Below are 21,606 nucleotides of genomic sequence, written 5' to 3'. Positions count from 1 at the left end.
GCCTTGGGTACTTTGGAGGGAAAAAAAGGTGGAATATAAATGTAATACATAAATAAAATAAAATGACATTGTGCATTTCTCCAGATCCCAACCAGGGACATCCAGTTATATGGAATAGGTTTGCTCTATCCCACGTTCTGCTTTGTGTTACTTTGGCTTAACTGGGAGAGTTTCTAAAATTAATTTTAGAATTGATATATTTGCAGTTTGTCAAAGGTTTGATTTCTCTTTTTTCTCTTACAGGTTTCCAATGTGCTCCAGCATTATAGGCGCAGTGATTAAATCAGAGCATAAAAGGAATCCTGATGAGGTTGTGAAATCACATCAAGACTGGTTTTTTTCCTTGCGATTTAATCAGTGCACATATGCACTAATGCACATTGGTAACTTGTAAGAACAAAAGACTGGTGGGGTAAATTGTGATGTGCACTAATCTGAACTTGACCAGAAATAGAAAACAGAAGAATGGCACATTGCTAGCATGCCAGGGCCATCTTGAAAACAAAATAGAGTAATTTAGAACTCTAAATCCTAAGGAGAAATTGGATGAGGGAGAATTTTGTAAACATCCCTACTTTGATGCAAGGTACCTTTTTGGCTTTTGTATGGCATAAAGGAATTTAAGACCTATGTATTAAATAATAATAGATTCATAAGAATAGCATCGTAGGGCCAAACTATACATTACGCTTATAACATCTCATGAGGTGTTGTCTTCTGAGTTTCTTTAAATTCTACAGGTTTGGGGGTGCAGTTTGGGGTGGGGGAATTGCAGCATGTGGAAAGAGAGATTTATCTCTTGTCTTCGCAGCTGTGAGCCCCCTAAAATAGCCAGTTGTGTCTTTGTTACTTGCCTTCTCTAGAGCCAACGTGTTAGCAGTTTAAAGTGTATACGTTTGCCTTTCTGATAATGTTCTCTGTATCAAGCAACATAACTGGCTATTCAGGATAAAATATCATTTTCTCCTTTAATTTGTTAGTTTATTCAGTCTAATTTTTGGAAGGAATACTTGTTCTCTGTGTTGATTCCAAAAGACTGATGTGGGTCTATGCTAGACTCTGATATTAATTTATTCAACCACAGCTAGAAAGACCCACGAAACAAGTTCGTGAAGCAGAAGAACGGCTCAAGGCCATCCCCCAGTTTTGCTTTCCAGATGCCAAGGACTGGAACCCAGTGTCAGAATACAACAGGTAAACTATCCTGCTAATAGCCATGATAGTGGGTAACGTGTAGTGACAAAACTAACATAATGTTTTGCCCGTCACTGGGGTTTTTCTCTCTCCCTCCAGAACTCCATAATATTTTGCTGGTGTAGTACACCTAGTTCCTGGCCCTTTTCAAAACTCCTGCCAATGTCCTTTGCTTGGTATAGGGGAAGGACAGCAGCAGTGCCATTGCTCATATCAGTTGGCCATCCTGGGCCGATTGCCTGTGTGTATTTAATGTTAGAAATGACAGCGCTCTCTCAAAATCATAAAGAACTCGGTTCGTTTCCTGAACCAATCTGAGGCTTCTGTCCTTACAACACTCTTTCTGCCCATTTCTGTACCTTCCTCTTCCCTTTATATACTGAACTAAGGGTAGGAACAGCAGCAGCAGCAGCAGGGATAGAGGGGATGTGGGAGGTCCATCCCTTCCTCTACTCTTTCCCTGTTGTCCTGGCATGCTGTATAGCATCATTCCAGGAGGAAAGTCAGGGCGGCTCTTGAGAAGATTACAAAGTCCAATGCCAGGATGACAGAGAAGTGGAAGAGACACCTCCTGTTCTTCCTTCCCTGTCCTCCCTGTTGCCCCTCCTGCTGATCCCAGAGCAAAGACGGGAGGGAGTGGAAGGGACAGATTTCCTTGCTTCCCTCTCCCTTCCTGCTGGCTCTGCTCCTGCACCACTGGCCAGATTAGTAGAGGAGAAGCTGGGGGGAGATGTTTAGAAGAGGTAGGTTTTTATGGGCAGGTGAGGGATAATGGGGAGGAAGCGGGGAGCTCTTCTCCAATTCAGATTTTAATCTGAGCTGGAGAAGAATTTCTGGTCTTTCAACGCTTGTCTCTCCTTTTATGAGCCCTCAAAAAGTGTTTTGTCTGAACCCAGCTTGGAAGAATGCTACCAGCATCTCTGTTTCATTCTTATTATGATATTGTTCATCCTTGTCCAGGTCTGACAGCAGTCAAAAAGTTCAAAACAGAATAATGAGACGTTTCAGGCTTCCAGGGCATTCTTCGGTTTACCTCAGAATCAACCATGCTTCAGCAAATAGACTTCAAGGGGAGGCTCCATCTTGAAACTGCTGAACTAGGGGTGTTTCCAGATGAGGCTTTTATTGCACCATTGCCCTGACTCATTCACGGAATTTTACGGTGGTGGTGGTGGAGTTCCATATGACAGCATCTTCTGCTCATAAGCTTTCTACTGCTTGTTTCGTCTTTTCTTACCATAGAAAATCCATCGAGGAGAAAAGGGCAGAATAGCTGCACAATGCCTTCTAACTGGTAGCTTTAGCAGCCCTCCATCTGGAAGCACCCTAGAATTCATCAGTTAATTTGAATATATTCCATTGAGACTTAATTGAAACTGTGTATTCCCTTTCTGCTATAGGTTTTTAATTAGCATAAACTAGTGCTTACAGTACCACATTCCTGTTGAGCACTGTAAATGGAGCACTGTAAAGCAAAAGAAGTGGGAGAAATGAACTAATTTCAAAACAGGAAATACAAGGCCTGGTTCCTTAATGCTTCTCGTTTTCAGTAATTATTTACACATGGACAGAGTACAAATCCTTTGATTAATATCAAAGTTTCACCAAGGCTGTAGGTTAAAATCATAAATATTATCTGTCTGGAAGATATCTCGGGACATGTCCAACAATGTGATTTATTGAAAGCAAAGCAGAGTGCATCTTACACCTGTTTTTAAGCATTGCAATAAAAACTGGGGTAATCTTTGTTACAGTGAGACATTCTCTTTCATGCTGACTGGAGAAGATGGCAGCAGAAGATTTGGTTACTGCAGAAGATTATTAGTAAGTACATCAACTTTTTTCAAGTACTGAATTTCCAGCATGCTAAGAATAGCGTACTAAGAATTAGCCTAGAGAAGAGAAGATTAAGGGGAGACATGATAGTGGTCTTCAAATATCTGAAGGGGTGTCATGCAGAAGATGGAACAGACTTGTTCTCTGTTGCTGAGAGAACAGGACTAGAACCAGTGGGTGGAAATTGTAGAGGAGTAGATTTTGGCTACACTTTAGGAGAAATATTTTAACGGTAAATGCTGTTCAAAGGACTTTCACTCCCAAGATATCTTGATAGAATGTGGTCAGTTGCACTGGCAGAGAAACTAATCAGTTGTTTCCTTATGTCCAGAGGAGAAGGGAAGGAAGAGAATTTTGTAGCAATTTGGCACCCATTCTTAACTTTTTGTTTAGAACTGAATACAGAAGATGGCCCTCCAATTAATCAATTGTATTTTCGGCATAGTAGATTTTAGTTTGGTTTAGGAACGGACTAACTAACGTACGATTAGCAATAGATTTAATATTCTAATTGACATAATGTATATGTGTGACTGTATTTGAAATATTGTTATAATTACTTGTTAAAATTAAATTAAATAAAAAAACTAAAAATAAAAAAAAAAGTTAAGAGCTGTTCAGCAATGGAACAGTCTGCCTTGGGAGGCGGGAGGTCCCTCCTTCGCTGAAAGCATTGAACCAGAAGCTGGGTGGCCACTTGTGAGGGATGCTATAGTTGCATCATGCACAGCAGATACTGCACTGAGCAGAGTAGATGAACTCCAAGGTACTTTCCAGTTCTCAAATTCTGTGATGAATATGGTATATTATCGGAAGTACGTGTGTGTGTGTGTGTGACTTCTGTGCTACAGAGAAATTGAACAAGTCAAAATATCACTTACAGTCTTAAGGGCAGCATGGCTTTCTCTGAGGAATAATTATATTTTAATAATTTATTGTTGTTATTATTGATAGCCTCCCAGAGAACTTTGTTTATGGAGTGGCATATCTCTTCCTCTTCCTCCTTGTCTATCAGCTCCCTATTAGCATTCCAGAGGAGCTGAATATTTTTCCTAAAGTTTTGGTTTACTTGTTTCACTCTTTATGGCAGGGAGTATTTAGTAGGTCAAACCAAAGCTGTTTAAGAACCACTATGCTAGAGGAACGCTGCTCTGTCTGGTTCTTTCAACTTCCAAGATTGATGTATTAATTACTGATTTTTAATTGGCAACATTTTATCTGAATCAAGATTTTAAACAACAGCAAACTTGTCTTTGTTTTTTAATTCAAAGTTTTGTGATTACAGCCAATCAACGGTGATTGGCTAATTATGATTACATTGTATTCATACAACAAAGACCTTCTCCTATGTCAATACAAAGCAGGTGATAGGAAGATGTTTCCAACTGAACCATAAGAGATGACCCAAAAGTCCAAATTGACCCAAAAGTCCAAAGACAGGAATGGCCCACATGGCTCATTGAGAGAGCCACATTTATTGTGGACAACAAGAGCTCACATACATGCAGGCCCTGATACAAATTTATTTATTTATTTATTTCATTTATATACCACCCCACAGCCGAAGCTCTCTGGGCGGTTGCCAAAGAGATACTCAGCACAGTCAGTTCCATCACTGCTGGTGACCAGTGCTGATAGATGATGGCCAAAGTGGAAGGATTGGACTGAATGGGAGGAGGATCCATGAGTGCAGAGCAGGCACACAACTCTACTGGTGTACTCGTGGATTCCTCAGTCATGTTCAGAACTGCATGTACAATGGCAGGTGCCAGATGCAGGGATTTCCCACCCATCTGCATTCAGCAGCCTCTGGCAATGGGGTGATGCATGCGTAAGAAGCTGGTCCTGCATCTGTGAGTTGATGAAGGTGATGATGGAGATACATCGTTATCATCATCATCATCATCATCATCATCATCGCAGATTAGTAGGAACAGTGGTCTCTGTTGAACTAGGAAGGATATGGTATGTGACAACCAAATGCCAAAATCATTGTTGAGCACTTTCGCTATATTTGCACTGCAACAGCGGCCTTAATCCCGGTTCAATCAAGTCATTGATCTGCTTGGAAGGAGGTTGCACATTCTTTTATTCTATTTGTTGTTTCCTGCTCTGAAATCTTTTGGATGGCAAGCAGTATATAAATATTGTAAATAAATAAAATAAATAAATTGCACATGTAGATGGAACCTTATTCTGTAAAAACAAAAACTCCCACTCCAAGAGGCAGCTGGACAACCATCTGTCAAGTATGCTTTAGGGTGGATTCCTGCATTGAGCAGGGTGTTGGTCTCAATGGCCTTATAGGCCCCTTCCAACTCTACTATTCTATGATTCTATGAGCTGCTTTTCAGGATTTTTATAAAATTTGACTTTCTAGCAGTAGGAGCTGCTGATGGGAGGGAAAAAAACAGAGAAGGCTCCAGTTGGATGCCTGGTTCTCTGGTATGGTTGTAATGAATACAGAGAAGGGTGTGTGTCTGCGTGCGTATGTGGAATTACAGATGTTTGAGATCAGATGTACCCCAGAGCACATGTAACACAACTCTGACTTGTGGAGTATAGACTTTACTGTTCTGAAACATCTATATGAAAAATAGTGAAGAAACATGCCTTCTAGTGAAGAAGCCATCCTGCCTTCTTTTCTCCCCTTCCCCCTTCTGAAGATACATGTTCTTCAGCAGCATTCAGGTCTGTGCAACATGATCCAGAACAAGATGTGTGTGCGTGCATGTATGTAAATATATATTCAAAAGGTGTAATTTAAAGTAATAATAGTAGTATAGGACAAAATCTTCTGGCACTGTCATATTATGCTTCCAGTCCAGTTTTGGCTTTTATGTTGTGATTGTTTCATATTGTTTCATATTCAAAACAATAAAGCTAGACAAGTACAGTTGTCAGCCTTTCAGGAGTATTAAGATATACAGTATTTTCACATTACATTACTACATCCTCAATAGTCTTCACTTAAATAAGCCTTATATTATAAGTACACATGGATTAATGACATGTCTTCTTGATAAATTTAGCTTTGAATTCTGGATGTCTCGCTTATCCTTTGGGATTATTAGAAATTACATTCAGATAGTCCTTTTTGTGGCTGAATATGCTTTTCGTGGCTGTTAATTTTTACAGGATTCCTGGGTATGTTGGCCTCAGAAAGCAGTAGGAAACAATTCAGTGGTACAAATGAATATATGAAAGAGTGAAAACAGAGGCAGATTTCACCTTAGAGCCATTCCTTATTTTTGTAACCTGTTGTGAGGACCTTTCCTTAGAGCATTTTTAAGCCAACCTGCTTGGTGTCTCACATTGAGACCCCAAGGAGTACAGTATGATCTCAGAAATTGCTCTAACATCATGTTTAGAGGTATGTGTGTGTGTGCGTGCGTGCGTGCGCAAAAATGTTGTGCAAAAATACAAAAAACCCCACCAAAATCTGGAAACATCACAATAGTTGTGAAGTCAAAATTTAAAATTGATCTTTCTATGCACAAAAAGTACTTTGTTCAATGGCCAGTTCTTTTCAGCTGCTCTAGACATTGCTGGTCATGAAATGAGGAGAATGGGGCCCCACTGTATCTTTCTACTTTTCCCTGTCCAGGCTTTACCTTAGTTGTGGGCAATGGGTCATTTGAATTGATTTCCACGCAGTGTACATGTTGCAATTTGGCATAATTCAGCTCCACCTGCTTTGGAAAAAATAGTGGTGGCATGCAAGATTGCAGGCTGTGCTCATGAGACATCGTTCTTATGACCCATTCAAGAAAGGGATGGTGGAAGCATCTAAGCAGAACCAACAAACTAAGCCATACACTCAATAATTACATGAATCTGTCCTCAGATTCTGTGAATGTGCTTGTTCAGCACAACTTTGCTGCTGTCTTACTCATTGCTGAGCATATGCATTGGTGAATAATGCTGCCCTCCATTGCTGGACCAATAAGGTGCATCCTCTGTCTAGAGGGGAATTTGAGAGAGAAATATGTCAACATACTAATCAAGGCCACAACATTAATGTCCACAATAGATGCAGAGCAAAAAGTATATCGCATTAGCAAAAATGAAGACACTAGTACACTAGCAAGTAAGTTTAAGAAGGCAGTGTTCTAAATTCCAGATATATAGTGTGTGTTTTTGTGTGTATGCACGCAAACACACACACACACACACACACACACACATTATATAGTATGTATATGAGTTTCAACTGCTGCCTAAGTGAAAAACATATTCTACATGCCTTACTAAACAGCAGTCTCTAAAATCTGAAACTTTTTATAAAATTGCACATTAAAATATATTAGGAAATAATTTCACATTCCAGCAATTTCAGTTTCAACAATTTCAGAAAGTCTGTTGTAAACAAAAAGAACCTGTATATGAAATAGCAGATGTTGATGGCTTCGGGCCTCAAACCCACCCACCCCCCAGTATCACAGGTTTGGAAGGGAAGGGAAAGGTCAGGTAGTTCAGCCCCTGACCCCCCGCTCTAACCCATAGCAGCAGAGCTGCAAACAAGAGTTCCAGCCACTCCAAAGCTTTCCAGCTCTGGTGTGCTCCCTTCTTTGTCAGTACGATTCGTAAGCATGAAGGGAGTCACTGCTGATGGTAAAGGGCGTGTGCGCTTTTGGGGAAAAGAAGTAAAAGCCATGAAGCAAGATAGGCTTGGGAAATGAAGATGCTCATTGCTTAGTTTTCAATCTCGGTGACGTTGTAGCCTTTTTAATTTTTTTTTTTTAAAAAAGGAGTAATATTTCACAAGGCTAGAGCCTTTGACTAAACTGTGAGCAGTTATTGTTCCTGCTATTATATATGACCCAGGAATGCAGTGTTTTTACTGGCACGCGGCAAGACAGCTCTTAGCTGGTAGCTGTCCAGGAGGCCTGGCATAGCTGCAGCATTCCTGCAGATTTGACACAATGATTTTAACCCAAATCCCACATGCTAGATATAATCACTTGATGCTTTTAGAAGGCGTTTTTATACCTAATATGGACAAAGAAGGATCCTGCTTCTTCAGAAATGTGACGTCTGCCGAGCAGCAGGTCTTGTTCCAGAAATAGACTCATCTGTGTTCACTTAACAGCCGTTTCTTCTTGATTTTTACGGCAGCAGGACACGCACCTGCTGACCATCCCAGTCATTCTCAGATTAAAACATTAATCCGCCATTTCCTTTGCATTGTCTGCAAACAGCCAAACAGTCGGGTCACCAAGGATATTGATAAAGACATTTTGGAAATGGGATTAATAACCAGGATTTAAAAAACGAAAGTCACCTTCTGCTTTGTTTTAATTGGAAACAGAGAGAAGTACCTCACCACAGGTACACAGAATTGTCACTTCAGGGACTGGTTTTGCCCTTGATGTGGGTCCTGTACTTATATGATCAGCAAAAGTGCTAATCTTACTGTCATTGCTTATGACAATGAGGATAAGATAGATCTGCCTAGGTCATGACTCTTTTTGTGGGCTCAGTCCTGGTGAGTTAAGTGTTTCCTGCTGCTTTCTCTGATGCGTGAACCCCATAATGGACCCAAATACTCAATGGACTTGGCATGCAGACTCAGTTGGGGAGATCTCAACCACAGTCTGCATGAGTTGCAGAAGTTGTTAAATGTGGGGTTTTAGTTTTTTGTTCTTTTGCTTTGACTCGGAATGATGCTGGAGAGTGTCTCCATTGCACAGTGATGGCCAAAGTCAATAAGCCTTCCCCGTGCCTTTAGATTCCTGCCTTAGGAAAAAGAATGCTTTCCCAAAAGTGACTAGCTTGGTGAAGATGTTTAGAACAGTCGCCAAAAAGCATAATCATATCAATAAATGGATTAAAATTAAAATGCAATTCAAACCTTCTTTTTTTAAATTGCTGTCAGCCAAGTGGAAAAGGTCCGCGCCTACCTGAAGTTTACTGTGTCATCAGCCGCCTGGGTTGCTTTGACTTATTTTCCAAGGTAAGCTGTTCTTTTAGTCTTGTCTTTGTGTTAGTTGCTCACAGAAAAACTGCACACTTAATCATGAAGAAAAACTATTTGCTTGATGGGTGATAACAGTATTTTAGAATTACTGTGTTGGACAGTTCATCTCAGTTATTGGCTTTATCAAAGAGTGCTTTATTACTGCTGTGTCTGAAATACATCTAGATCTGAAAAACATCTGTGTCTGTCAGTATTGGCTCTGTCTCTCTCTCTCTCTTTCTCTTTCCCCCATTGTTTTCTAAAGCCAGTTTTGGCTGAGCTGTAATTCTTGGCACACATTTCTGAAATGATGGGCCAATATAACACTAACCCACTATCTATTGCCAGATATAGGGAATGCCTGCACAGACTTTCTTTTCCCAGGGGTTGAACGAACATACAGTGCATATCCAATCCTCATGGTCCACATTGCCCTCATGTACAGTCTGCATTAATCCCCCAGAGAAATAATTGTGTAGCCAGTGCAGCCAAGTAGTATTTGCACACCCAAAAGAATGATGTCGAATTTGGAAGTCTCCCACTGTATTCTACCTTCTTTCCCCTTTGCATGCCCTGTTCCAACTGCTGCCACTGAATGGGTGTATGGAAAGCTGACTGTACATATACATTCAGAAAGAAAAGATCATTTCCAGGGATAGCCTGGCCACTGAAGTCCATACATTGTAACCTGACATTTAGATTACTGTATATTACTGTAATATACTTTATCTGGAGCTACGCTTGTGCTTGGTCCGGAAGCTGCAGCTGATACAGAATGTGGTGGCCAGGATGTTGAATAGGTTGCCTGGCTGTGCACATATTACACCAGCGTTGAAGCAACTACACTGGCTACCTATTAGCTGCTGAGCTAAGTTCAAGGCCTTGCTGTTGGCATATAAAGCCCTAAAGAACCTGGGACCACTTTACTTCCTTCCCCGATTTAGACCTGATCATTTAAATCATCATAGGAGGCCTTGCTGGTTGTTGCATGACCTGCACTCTGCCATCTTGCATCAACCCAGATGTGGGCCTTCTCTATGGTGGCACCCATTTTGTGATATGTCCTCCTGGTATTCAGGTGACACCAATTGAGGCATGCTTTAGGTGCCAACTAAAGCTCCATCTCTTTACTCAACTCTCCTCCCCCGCCCCCCGGTTGATTGTGCTACCCAGCTTTGTTAACTACGGTGTTGTAATTTTTATAATTTTAAAATGCTTTTGTGTTTATATTAATGTATTTTAATCTTTGTAAACTGGTTAGAAATATGATAAGTGGTATATAAATCTAATCTGTTTACTAATGACGACAGCAACAACAACAACAACTCCATATCAAGATCAGTGCATACGTGTGTTCTGTTGGGTTGCTAGGCTGTTTCCTTTCACCAAAATAAAAATAAAATAAAAGAGAATTAGAGCACAATCCTATGCACGTTTAGACAGGAAAAGTCCTACAACTTCCAGCATTCCCTAGCTAGCCATGCAGCCTGGGGAATGCTGGGAGTTGTGAGACTTTTCCTGCCTAAACTTTCATAGGATTGCACCCTTAAGGATGTAATAACTGGAAGTGGAAGTGGGAATGGCCATAGCACAAAGGCAGAGCATAAGTTTACATACAGAAGGCCCCAGGTTCAAACCAAATAAACTAAAATATAAAGTAACAAGAGTGAGAAAGACCTTTGCTAGAAAGTGACTACCAGTTAGAGTAGACAGTATTGGGGCTGACTGTATAAGGTTGCTTCACATGTCTATACAACATCAAAGGGGCCTCAAATACCAAACACTTTAATAAGAGGTTAACATTTCTAATGCAAAAGCTAATGGGAACAACAAACAGTTTATGGAGGCTAGTCAAACAAAGGAAGTCTGGGCATTTGGACTGTTGCCGCTCCCAGTGAACTGGTCCTTTCTTTATGGTATCACAAACATTATTCTCTGTATATAAGGCAACATTTAAAACTTTTGCTTCCCCTGGAAGTGACTTTGAACTGTCTTGCACTGTTGCTGCCTGTGCCTGAGTGACCCTGTGACCTGCACTTCATTTTGATAACATTTCAGTCTGGTAGGATTGACTAAACGGAGCTTGTGCAGAAGTTTTTTCTTATAGGAAACCTATCATTGGGTTGCAACCGATGGGTGATACGCTACACAGGAGGCATGTTTGGTTTAGTAAATGGAATATTCAGCTTAGGGTTTGAGAGACATGGATTCATATTCCTCTTTTGCCATAGATAAAGGTGCCACTGGACAGTCTTAACATAGGTAATATAGGAAGCTGCCATCTACTAGGTCAGACTACTTGTCCATCTAGCTCGGTATTGTTTGAATGGCAGGAGCTCTCCACAATCTCAGACCAGAGATCCTGCTACCTGATCCTTTTAACTTGAGAAGTCAGGGATTGGACCCAGGGCCTTATGCATGTTGCAAAATGTGTGCTCTACCACTGAGCTCATTGTCCCTGTTGGGCAAGTCACTCACCCGATTCTCATATCATGACTACCCATGGGTTGTTTAAACTATGGATAGTCATGGACAAGTGGAAGTGTGCTGGTTCCAGGTTGCCTGCCTGTTCCCCCTGGGATAAACCCTCCAGAGACACCCCATCCCTTGGTTGTTTATTGTAACATCCAAATCTTGAAGTCTGCGTTCGCTGGGGGATGAACTACCCCAGAGTTTGAACCCATGGTTATTGTTTTAAAAGAATGTTTGCACCATAAAAGTGTTATGTATGTGATGTCACTTTGGCTGATTTTAAGTCTTACCAGCCAATCCTGTAAATTGGCTTCCAGGCAAATCAGTGGAAACCAGTTCTCTGGGTCAGCTGACAAGAGATAATGGCTGTAGAATTGCAAATCAGGGAACATCAATTTGTGACCTAACATCAATTTGTGACCTTGGCAGAAAGTGTGATGGTGCAAGCCAAGCTCTGGGAGTGTTTACATTAGGCTACACACTGACAAGGAGGATTTAAATTGGGGGTTGTAATAATCAAGTTTCAGGGGGTTCTGTTACAGATAATTCTGTCATGATTTTTTAATACAAAAGTTCTGAAGCTAAATAGGTAACTGTTATAATAACCTCAAGGTTATCTCAAATACTTTTTCAACTGAAACAAAAACACACCTTGGAAAATGCAGGAAACATCTTGAAACAAACTTTCCCCCACCCTTGTGTTTGATGTTGCTATCTAGTTTGGACAATGCATTATTTTGCCACAGCTTCGTGGGTGTGAAGGGAAAAGTTGAAACAGATAATATATAAGCAAGTATAAGAGAGTCCTGCTTTTGGCATTATGCCTTTGAATCCTGAATAGAAATCAAGGTACATCAGGGCATTAAGCAAATCTGCACTACAGAACGGGAGGTTTAGTTTTAAAAAAAGCAAATGGTGGATCCGAATAGCCACTCTTCTGCTTGCATACCCTGAATCCAAATTTCAAATGTTAATCATCAGGCATATGAAATTAATTCTTGAAATTACGTAACTAAGTGAAGCAGTGGTTGCATATTCACAGACACCTTAGTTCATGCTTGTAAGCTACCTTGTGTGTCTGTAGTATTTTGGCCAGTTGTTTACCTTGGTAGAAAGGTGGCTTAGAAATATTAAGAATGGATTAATTGTCAGGGCCCTCCTGGGTCAGTTCTACAAGTGGTCAGTTGGAAGGGTGTAATGCACAGAACAGGTCAAACCAATGTTGAGAGCAGTGAGCAAAGAACTGAAGGGCCAGAGACAGGTGGTGTGTAGTCGAGGTCAGAGAAGTAGTTGAGTTCCAGAAGGCGACAGTCCAGAAAAAGATGAGGTGAGGTGAGGCACAAGGATCTGTATGACTACTTTCAGGAAAAGTTGCTCTGAATGAGCAACCCTGAAACAACAGTTATGTGAGGCCAGCCAGGCCTTGCATCACCTGGTCTGGTTGGACTGTGTAGCCATACTATCCTTTTTGGCCATTATTTGGGTGGTGCTCTAGTGCAGTAGAGATCAGGCCGTTAGTTTCCTCTGCTGTGAGCTGCCCTACTAGTGCAGTGAGTAAGGGCCTTGGGCCCTTCTGCCAGAGTCCCTGGTTCATGTTCCTTGGCATCTTACATGAATGAAGTAGACAAACTGAGAGAGTTCAGAGGTAGTTGGTGAAGATGTTCACTATGTGCGCAGCTGCAACTGAAGCCACATTTACCTCAACACAACAAGCAGTGATGTGGTAACTGTGGCCTTGGTTACAAGATAAGTTCACAATACATCAGTAGCCCAACAGAATCAGCACCTCATACTTGGCGTTCCAGAAATATCTTTCCAGCATTGTTCTCATGGAGAAAGCCTGCCTCAGGCTTGTCTAGTCCTTGTTCAGATGAAATAGTGGCGGGCCATCCTTCTTGAAGAAGAACTTTTAGATTGGACCAGTTCTTCACCGCTATTTCTGAAAAACAAAATTGGACATTGCTTATCTGTTAAATTATGTAAATGTATAGAATGGTACATATACTAACATTTAGGTTGAGCAGGGTTGGGCAGCCTACAGCACTAAGGCAACATTGTGCCCCTTGTTCGAATTCCAAAATCCCTCTCCAGGTGCAGATTTCTGCCAAGAACGATCTGTTCCTAACCTGGCAGCCTACTGGGCAGGGACAGAAGGAGAGAGAGAAAAGAGGACAGCATAAAGAGAGAGAGACACGCACACTCACTCACATACACTCTCAACACACAGAGCTCTACCCACTTTGGGCTCTGGTCCCACCTGTTGCTGGCATGTGACCCTTGACAGAAAAACAAAGGCTCTCCCCATCTTTGCAATATAGTCTACAAGTGCACGTTGCTCTTATGTTGCTTCTCTTCTCTTTCACATGTGGCTCTGATGGATCAGATACTGGATGAGGTTGAAAGAAGAAGGGGGATCTCTGCTGCTCTGGTTTATCCATTTATGAGAAGTCTGATGGAGTCTCCTTTTCCAGCACCTGGAAAGACAATCAAAGTCAAGACATTCCTGCCTGGAGCTGGAAATGAGGTAAAAAGAAACCTTAAACCCTAACAAAACAGCCACTCACCGAATCAGGAAAAAATAGGGAGAAAGAAAGTAGATCACAGCAAGTTATCTCAGCTAATTTCCATTTGTAAACTGTTCCATTAAGCAGTTTATCTTGGTGTGTGTGTGTGTGTGAGAGAGAGAGAGAGAGAGAGAGAGACTACTTTGGAAATCTAACTTTATATTTGTTTAACAACTTATATACTTCAAGGCCTCTTAGTTTTATCTGTAAAATTATGACGTTGACAGGGCTTTATCACAAGGTCAGCAAGCTAGCAGTCAGCCTCAAGGTGTTTTCCTCTATGACTCATCCCCAATTGTTAAGTCGGGAAGGTACAAGTCATCACAGGCAAGAAGGGTGGAATTAAAAGTTATCACCAGCACTTAGAGATAGTTCACTGCTGTGAAATGAATATTTCATGCTTTTGCCTATATTTGGCCATTAAAAAGACTCTGAACCGTGTGTAGATCATAGATATGTATAATTTCATTTTTGTCCTAGAAAATGAAGCATGCCAAACAAGATATAATACCTGCATTATTAATGTATGAGAGCTAATGCTTCTAATGTCATAACATATGAATCATGGAATGAGCGCATGTTTTACTATGGGCACTCAGCTTCATGTATTGCCTATATCAGCAAAAATTATGTATTTTGTCTTCAGGACAAGGGTGCTTAAGGCAAAATACATAATTTTTTGCCTCCATGCACACATTATTGTGTCCATGTTTGAATACTAAAAGCTCCATCCGACAAGCATTTTATTGCACGCTCGTTACTGGGCACTCACGGAGTTTGCTCAGGTCCCTCACATGACGTCGTCTGCCTCCCGCGTGCCTTCTGCCCCTTCTGGCCTTCCTTGTGTGACAAAAAAACCACCTCATTAAATCCTCGTGCTCCTTGTGTATTTCCTCTTTTAAAAAGAGGAAGTAACTGAGGAAGGAAAACACGGGCGGAGAAGTGAAGGTAGGGAGCGTGTTAACCCCCGGTGTGATGGAGCTTTAATTTACAACTTGCAGAAAGCAACATGTGAGGTAGCACTGAGGAAAGTGCTCAACGTGTTCTCAAGACTCCCGAGCCAAGCAAATGCTCTGGGAAGTATTTTGTGGTGTTCAAATGCCAAAGAGGAATTGACCCAAGATTGGGCTAACGTTCACATTTAGAGCATGACTTATGTTTGTGGAATGCATTCAGGTAATAGAGCTTCGGCGACCAATGGACTCCCGTCTGGAACACGTGGACTTTGAGTGCCTCTTCAAGTGCCTGAGTATACGGCAGATCATCCGAATCTTTGCTTCCCTCCTATTGGAACGGCGAGTGATCTTCGTAGCAGATAAACTCAGGTAAGCCACACAAGACCTTTATGAAGGAGGTGTAAGTATAAGGCCACAACGGTGGTAAGAAGCAACTTAGGGAAATGCTCACAAAAATTAATAGGCCAGAACACTCAGCAATGTACAAATTTCCATTAAAGCTTGTTTAGAATGCTTCCAGTAATCGTGTCTCCTTGCTTTTCTTTTCTAAATGATGGTGTCTTTGTGTTAGGCATTTATTAATGACTTTACAGAAATTTTATTAAGGAATAAACTTGTAGCAGTATCCTACACTATATTTGGGGGTGGGCAACTTCATGTCTGTGTGCAAATCCAGCCATCTGGGATTTCCTGGATGTCGACGCCCCGTCACCTGGCCCCAACCTCCTTGCCCCAACCATTGGATGTTGGGTTCCTTCCCGGCTTTTGTGCAGTTTCCCCCCGCCCCCCATTCTGAAAGGTTGAAATGGTGGTACTTTTGCTACTTTTGCTACAATATGATGGTATTTTTGTTACCTTCCTCCTTTGCCTTTGCCCAACACTGGAATGCGCTCCCCCCCCCCAAGAGCTTCTCCAAAATGGAATCCAACTCTTGGCCTGAAAGAGGTTCTGCACCCTTGTTACATTTGGTCTCCTGTGGTGTGAAACTAAGTTCCCTGGCCTGTAATATCTGCAGTGTTGCTTGAAACATGTCATGGGCATATTTATAGGTGAGGGGACATGCAGCCTTCCCCATCAAGGTGCCATCCAGATGTTTTAGTCTACAACTTCCATCAGTATTAGCCAGCAGTTCAATGAAAAGGGATGATGGGAGTTGTCCACAACATCTGAAGGGCACCAGAGGGGTGTATATTTGACACCACATTGGGGAGTGATTCATTCAAAACCCTGCAGCATCCCTGCTGCAAGGGGGAAATGAAAAAGCTATCTGGCCAGGAAAAACCGTAGTGCTGGTGGCCATTGCCTTGTCAAACCAACCCCCTGTGTCCTGAACCTGCATTCCCACGCTTACCCAGAGCTACACCCACTTGATAACCCAAACTGAAGCCGGGAAACAATGTGCTGACCTCGAAGCAAATCGAAACTTTGAAAACGCGCAGTTTCGCGGGGGGGAAAGTCCGATGTGGCTGCGAATCAGCAACTGTGTCATATAAACTACGAAGCGCCACTGCACAGCCACTATGGGGTTAATAGAGTGCATAGACACACACACCCCCCAATTGAAGAAGGCTGGAATAGGGCTTATATCCTCTCAATTTAAGAAGTGAAGAGGTTATGTATCATATGTGCATGGGTGAATGGTTCATTCCGCTTTTTCGCATTTGTGTGGCTATTACATTGCTGCTACAGTTTACTATGTTTACCAGTAGTGTGAGAAGAACAAGGAAAGATCATATTGGGTCCATGTTGTGCTCTTCCAGGGGCATTCACAGTAGACTCACCCAGCATTAAGAGTGCAATATGCCATCCCTACATAAGGGCTGAACGCACTGCTGGGGATTGGGGGTGTGGGGAGAGCCATTCTTCTCCTTTCTACCTTTCTTTTGTTTAAAAGAGGTGCACTCTAGCACTGGAACAGTAGAAGTACCCAGAACTAACAGCAACAGGAAGAAAATACAAAGCATCACAAAATGGTGGGACAGTGGAAGAAGATTGCCTGCTAGCACTGGCCATTTTAACCTTCCCTACCCTGACACCCTCTAGATGTTTTGAGACTGCAACTCCCATAATTCCCAGTGGTCATGCTGGTTGGGAATTATGAGAGTTGCAGCAGTCACAACACATCTAGAGCATACTAGGTTGGGGAAGTCTGGGATAGATTAATGCTCTCTGCTGCAATGGCACAGCAGCATTGAGAGTTCAGCATCTAAACACTTCCTTAAAAGTAAGAACATGTGAAGAACCATGCTGGATCAGACCAAGGGTCCATCTAGTCAAGTATTCTGTTCGCACTGAGGCCAACCAGCTGCCCATGGAAGCCCACAAGCAGGACATGAGTGCAATAGCACCCTCCTGCTCGTGTTCCTCACCAACGGCTGTACATAGATACGCACCCTCTGACACTGAAGGTAGCACATAGCCATCAGGACTAGTAGCCATTGATAGTTTAAGAACACAAAATGGCACATATTTGGGGTAGGGAGAAATGGAATCTTTGCTGAAGAAGAACCCATGACATTTGCACAGGGATATGCCACGCTGCACTCACAATATTTCAATGGCTGTAATTTTTTTTGTGGGGGATGTCATTAATAGGGGTGTGCACTCTAAACCCATCGAAAAATTTCAGAGCAGAGGTGTGCCCAATCGGAATTTCTAACGTCTCTGAAATTATCTGACTGTTTTTTAGGCATCAATGCTGTGTGTGTGTATCAATTGAATATCTCCATATTTGGCAGATGCTGAGTGGGGTGAGAAGTAGCTTTGATATTGACATCTGTGGCTAACCAGTTAGGAATTGCCACAGCACTTTCTGTGACCGTGTTCTCCTCCAATCACAGTGTTTGGGAGAGTGGAAAACACTAACTGGCTGCTGGTTCTGGCTGAGGGTGGGGGAGAGCGTTTCTGCTTGGACTCATAGAAGTCAATCATCCACAGTGTGAAAGTGCTGCTGGGCTGGCTGGCATTGTGAGTGATTAAGCTTCTACACCTGAGTCAGGCAGGCTCTTTATTTCAGTTAAACTATTACTCCTACTGGCTGGCTGTGCTCCCATTGCAGCACGGGGCAGGGGCTTCGTCCAATAGATCAGGTTGGAGAAGGCTGGAGTAGAAACTTCCAGCAGCAGCAGTGGAGCTCTGCATCAGCAAAGTAAAGGATAAAAGCTTCCCCCATAGGTGTGGGGATATCAGCTAATGATGCTTGACAAGTGAATGGTCTACTGCATATTCATTCCCTTGCCTGGAAAAAAGAAATGTCTGGAAGCGAGCCAACACATGTGTACAAAAAACCACCAAATAGATTTTTCTCTGTGTTTAATGATTTGTATACTCTTCTTCTCTCTCACACTCCAAGAAATAAATAGATAGAAATAATTGGTAAGGCGGTTGGTTAGTATGTAAAAAAAATCACATATTACTTGGGTTCAAAGATGCGTTGCAAAACGAAGAATTCCATTCATCTGTCAGTTTGAAAAGTCTCTATAAAATATTGCTTAAAGCTTTACCTTGAAGTGTTACACACAGAGTAGTATTTTTCTGAGGTGAGAGCATTCTGTGACCATCACTGTTGTGAAGAGTTTCGGTGGCAGAGGTGTGCTATGTAGTTGCTTTGTGATTCTTATTATGGAAGCTGTCGCAAGCTGAATTTCAAGGGCACCATTGCTGGGAGAGGTGGGGGTGGGGGCAACTGTTGCTTAGTGGCCAAGACCATGCTTTGCTTGCGAAAGTTCTCAGGTTCAGTCTGTTCCGCTGGGGAAGTTTCTAGATAACCACTACCAGTCAGTATGAACACTATTTATTTTTATACCAGTTTTCCTCAAAGTAGCACAAGGTGGTGTACGCATAATCCTCCTCCTTTCCATTTTGTCCTCACAGTAACTCTGTGAGGTAAGTTAGGCGGAGAGGTTGTGACTGCAAGTCACCCAGTGAGCTCCATGGCTGAGTGGGGGTCTAGAACCCAGATCCCCTGAGTCCCAGTCCAACACTCTAACCACTACACCACAGCGGCTGCACTAGATGGAACAGTGGCGCAACGCAGTATAAAGCAGTGACCTATGTTCCTATGTATTTACAAGCTGCCCCTCCTGAGTGGTGGCGAGGGTGCTGGGGTGAGGCGGGCAGAAGCTCATGCAGGGTGATGACATCATGGCTTCATACTTGTGGAGCAGCTGCGTGAAGTGGACTCTGCTCCCCTCTTTTGTCGCCACTTGCTTGCAGCTTACAGGAATGCTGCACAATATTCATTGGATATGACTAGATTGCTCCACCTCTGGGTTCCTGACAATACAGCTTAGGATAGTGGCAAGTATTGTTTCATGAATGATTACATACACGCCCGGACACTGCCATATAGAGTTGATTATTGTAGGCCAGTGATGGACATCTGCACATGTCATCTTTAATAGCAGATGCAGCCTATTGGAGAACCTCTCCTACATGATGACTAGGAACCATCACAAAGTTCAGAGGCCATTATGATTGCATTACAAAGACTATAATTCTCACCAGGCGTCACAACATATTTGATTTTGTTAAATCCTTCATATACAATGCCCAACAAGATAAATCCTTAAACATGACTCATGTCTTTGCAACATGAAGTTTATGTTGGCTTGCATTCATGGGAAAAAAATACTTGGTAGAAGGATAAAGGAGTTAAGAATTATTCTTTACATTGTAACCATAGTTAAAACAGTTTTTTGTGCAAAGGGATAGTTGATAATTGGCTGATGTGATGTGGAAAGAATGTACTTCCTTCTCACTTTATGCCCCCTACTCCAGCTTTATCATTCAAACCTTGTTTGTGTTCTGTGGCTTGTCATAAAGCTCACTTGCTGCAATCAAGGCAGCATGCGAATTAAAGCAAGACTGCTTTGTGCACTCTTAGATTTTGATCAAAGCCATTTACTGCCATGTTTGAGGAGGATTAATTTCTAAAAAGGCAACCAGGGTGGGGTGTGTGTGTGTGTTCATTTCTAAAAGTAAAGCAAAGAGAATATGCCCATTGCAGGGCCTGGTTAGCAAACATCTCTAAAAGCTCAATCTTATGCTTAATCTACTCAGAAGCAAGCACATTGAATTCAGTAGGACGGACTCCCTGGTCATTGGTGTCCCCCAGATGCTTCAGTCAGCAGCTCCCATCATGGCCACTGGCTGTGCTGGTTGGGAATGCTGGGACTTGTATTCCAACACATTTGGAGAGCATGAGGTTAGGGAGGGCTGGTGTTTTGCATTGCAGCTGAAATGTTATTGTTGATGGTTGTGTCGGTTTCAGAATCCTCAGGACTCTAGCCAAATAACTGCATCCTTTCCAAGCATACATTGCCTGTGGCCACAGTTTCTGCCCTGTCTGAATAGATCGTTGCTTGTTTTACATTCCATCCCCTTTCTAAAAAAAGACTCCCTTTGAAACACACATGGATTGGGGATGGGGAAATAGATCTTCAAAGCAGGCAAAACTTGTGATCTGGCAAAGGGCTATCTACATGCAGGAAAGCCCCACGGTGGCTGTGGATCTGCATCCCATCAGTTAGATGATGCAGGCCCAGCGTTGCAGAAACTGCAGGGCTTCCCCGCGATACTGCATTTTGAAAAAGTCGGGGATTTACTCCGACTGTTTCAGAGAGCGACATCAACACGGCACTTCCACCATGTAACGTCACTCCAGGGCCAACCCAGGGGCGGAGCCTGGTGGAAGGCGACCAACAATTGGTCACCTTCCACCAGGAAGAGGACAGGGGTGGCTCTGGGACTTGGATGCCTGCCCAGGAACCCTGCGCTCCCTCCTTGGTGTTGGAATTACACGATGCCGCCCTGGGGGAGGGAGAGCATGGGGTTGAGGAGAGAGGCAGCGCCAACCTGGCACCTTGAAGACAGCCGCCAAGTTGAATCCAGCCCACCAGCCGTGTACATCAGCTCAACAGCTGCTTGGGGAAATTATTTGTCAGTCTCTCTAAGACTGTAGAAACAGTAGGCTTATTTGACTGGGCTTCACCAGACTGTATGGCTGGTGGGCTGGACTGTGTCTCATGGTAACGGATTGTGTCCTTCTCAATGTCTGCCCAGATTTTCTGGGTAGTTAGTGAAATAATAACTTCATTACAACAGAACATAGGGATGGAATTCTTAATCAACCTAGGCAGGATAAAATGTGGCCTGTGTTAAGTGGTGCTTGGGTTATGACACATGAAAAATATCACATGAAAAATAGTTGCTTTTAGACATTTTTAGTGTTGTGAAATATCTCTGTTTTTGTTTGGCTTTAAGTCACCTTCCTATGCTGTTTATTTTCTGAGTCTGAAACATTATCCTTTAAATATTCCTCAGCATCTGAGTTTCCAGTAAATGCCACCACATCATCTTCTGCTGTGGTTTGCTCCTAATCGGCACATTCATTGCTTTGCCTTTGAATATAACTATTGTTCCTGAATGCATGTGTTAGCAAATTCTGTAACTTGGGGACTTTTCTCACGGTCACAGCTATTCACTCAGCATTTTTCTTTCATGGCAAGCAACAATGACTCATGCTTTTATTTTGATATTTTCAAGGGTAAGAAATGTTGTAACAAAATATGCATGGCATGTAATTTCTTTGAGTAGGGAAAGAAAAAGGGGTTCCATGCTTTCA

At 42.4% G+C, this 21,606-nt stretch overlaps 1 protein-coding gene across 4 annotated transcripts in view; it reads left to right on the top strand.

Annotated features, from left to right (window-relative positions):
- DENND2B (DENN domain containing 2B) overlaps positions 1 to 21,606 on the top strand; it is a 140,668-nt gene that overhangs the window by 100,673 nt on the left and 18,389 nt on the right. For all 4 annotated transcript variants that reach the window (XM_063117252.1, XM_063117254.1, XM_063117251.1 and 1 more), the window contains 5 exons: positions 1,085 to 1,194; positions 2,949 to 3,018; positions 8,909 to 8,986; positions 13,845 to 13,985; positions 15,202 to 15,350. In XM_063117252.1, the coding sequence (XP_062973322.1) occupies positions 1,085 to 1,194; positions 2,949 to 3,018; positions 8,909 to 8,986; positions 13,845 to 13,985; positions 15,202 to 15,350 (548 nt within the window). The remainder of the gene's footprint in view (positions 1 to 1,084; positions 1,195 to 2,948; positions 3,019 to 8,908; positions 8,987 to 13,844; positions 13,986 to 15,201; positions 15,351 to 21,606) is intronic.

Source organism: Elgaria multicarinata, chromosome 2, assembly GCF_023053635.1.
Source record: "Elgaria multicarinata webbii isolate HBS135686 ecotype San Diego chromosome 2, rElgMul1.1.pri, whole genome shotgun sequence".
Lineage (NCBI taxonomy): Eukaryota > Metazoa > Chordata > Lepidosauria > Squamata > Anguidae > Elgaria > Elgaria multicarinata.
Note: the sequence above shows the minus strand (reverse complement) of the source record. Positions and strands in the feature narration are given on the sequence as shown.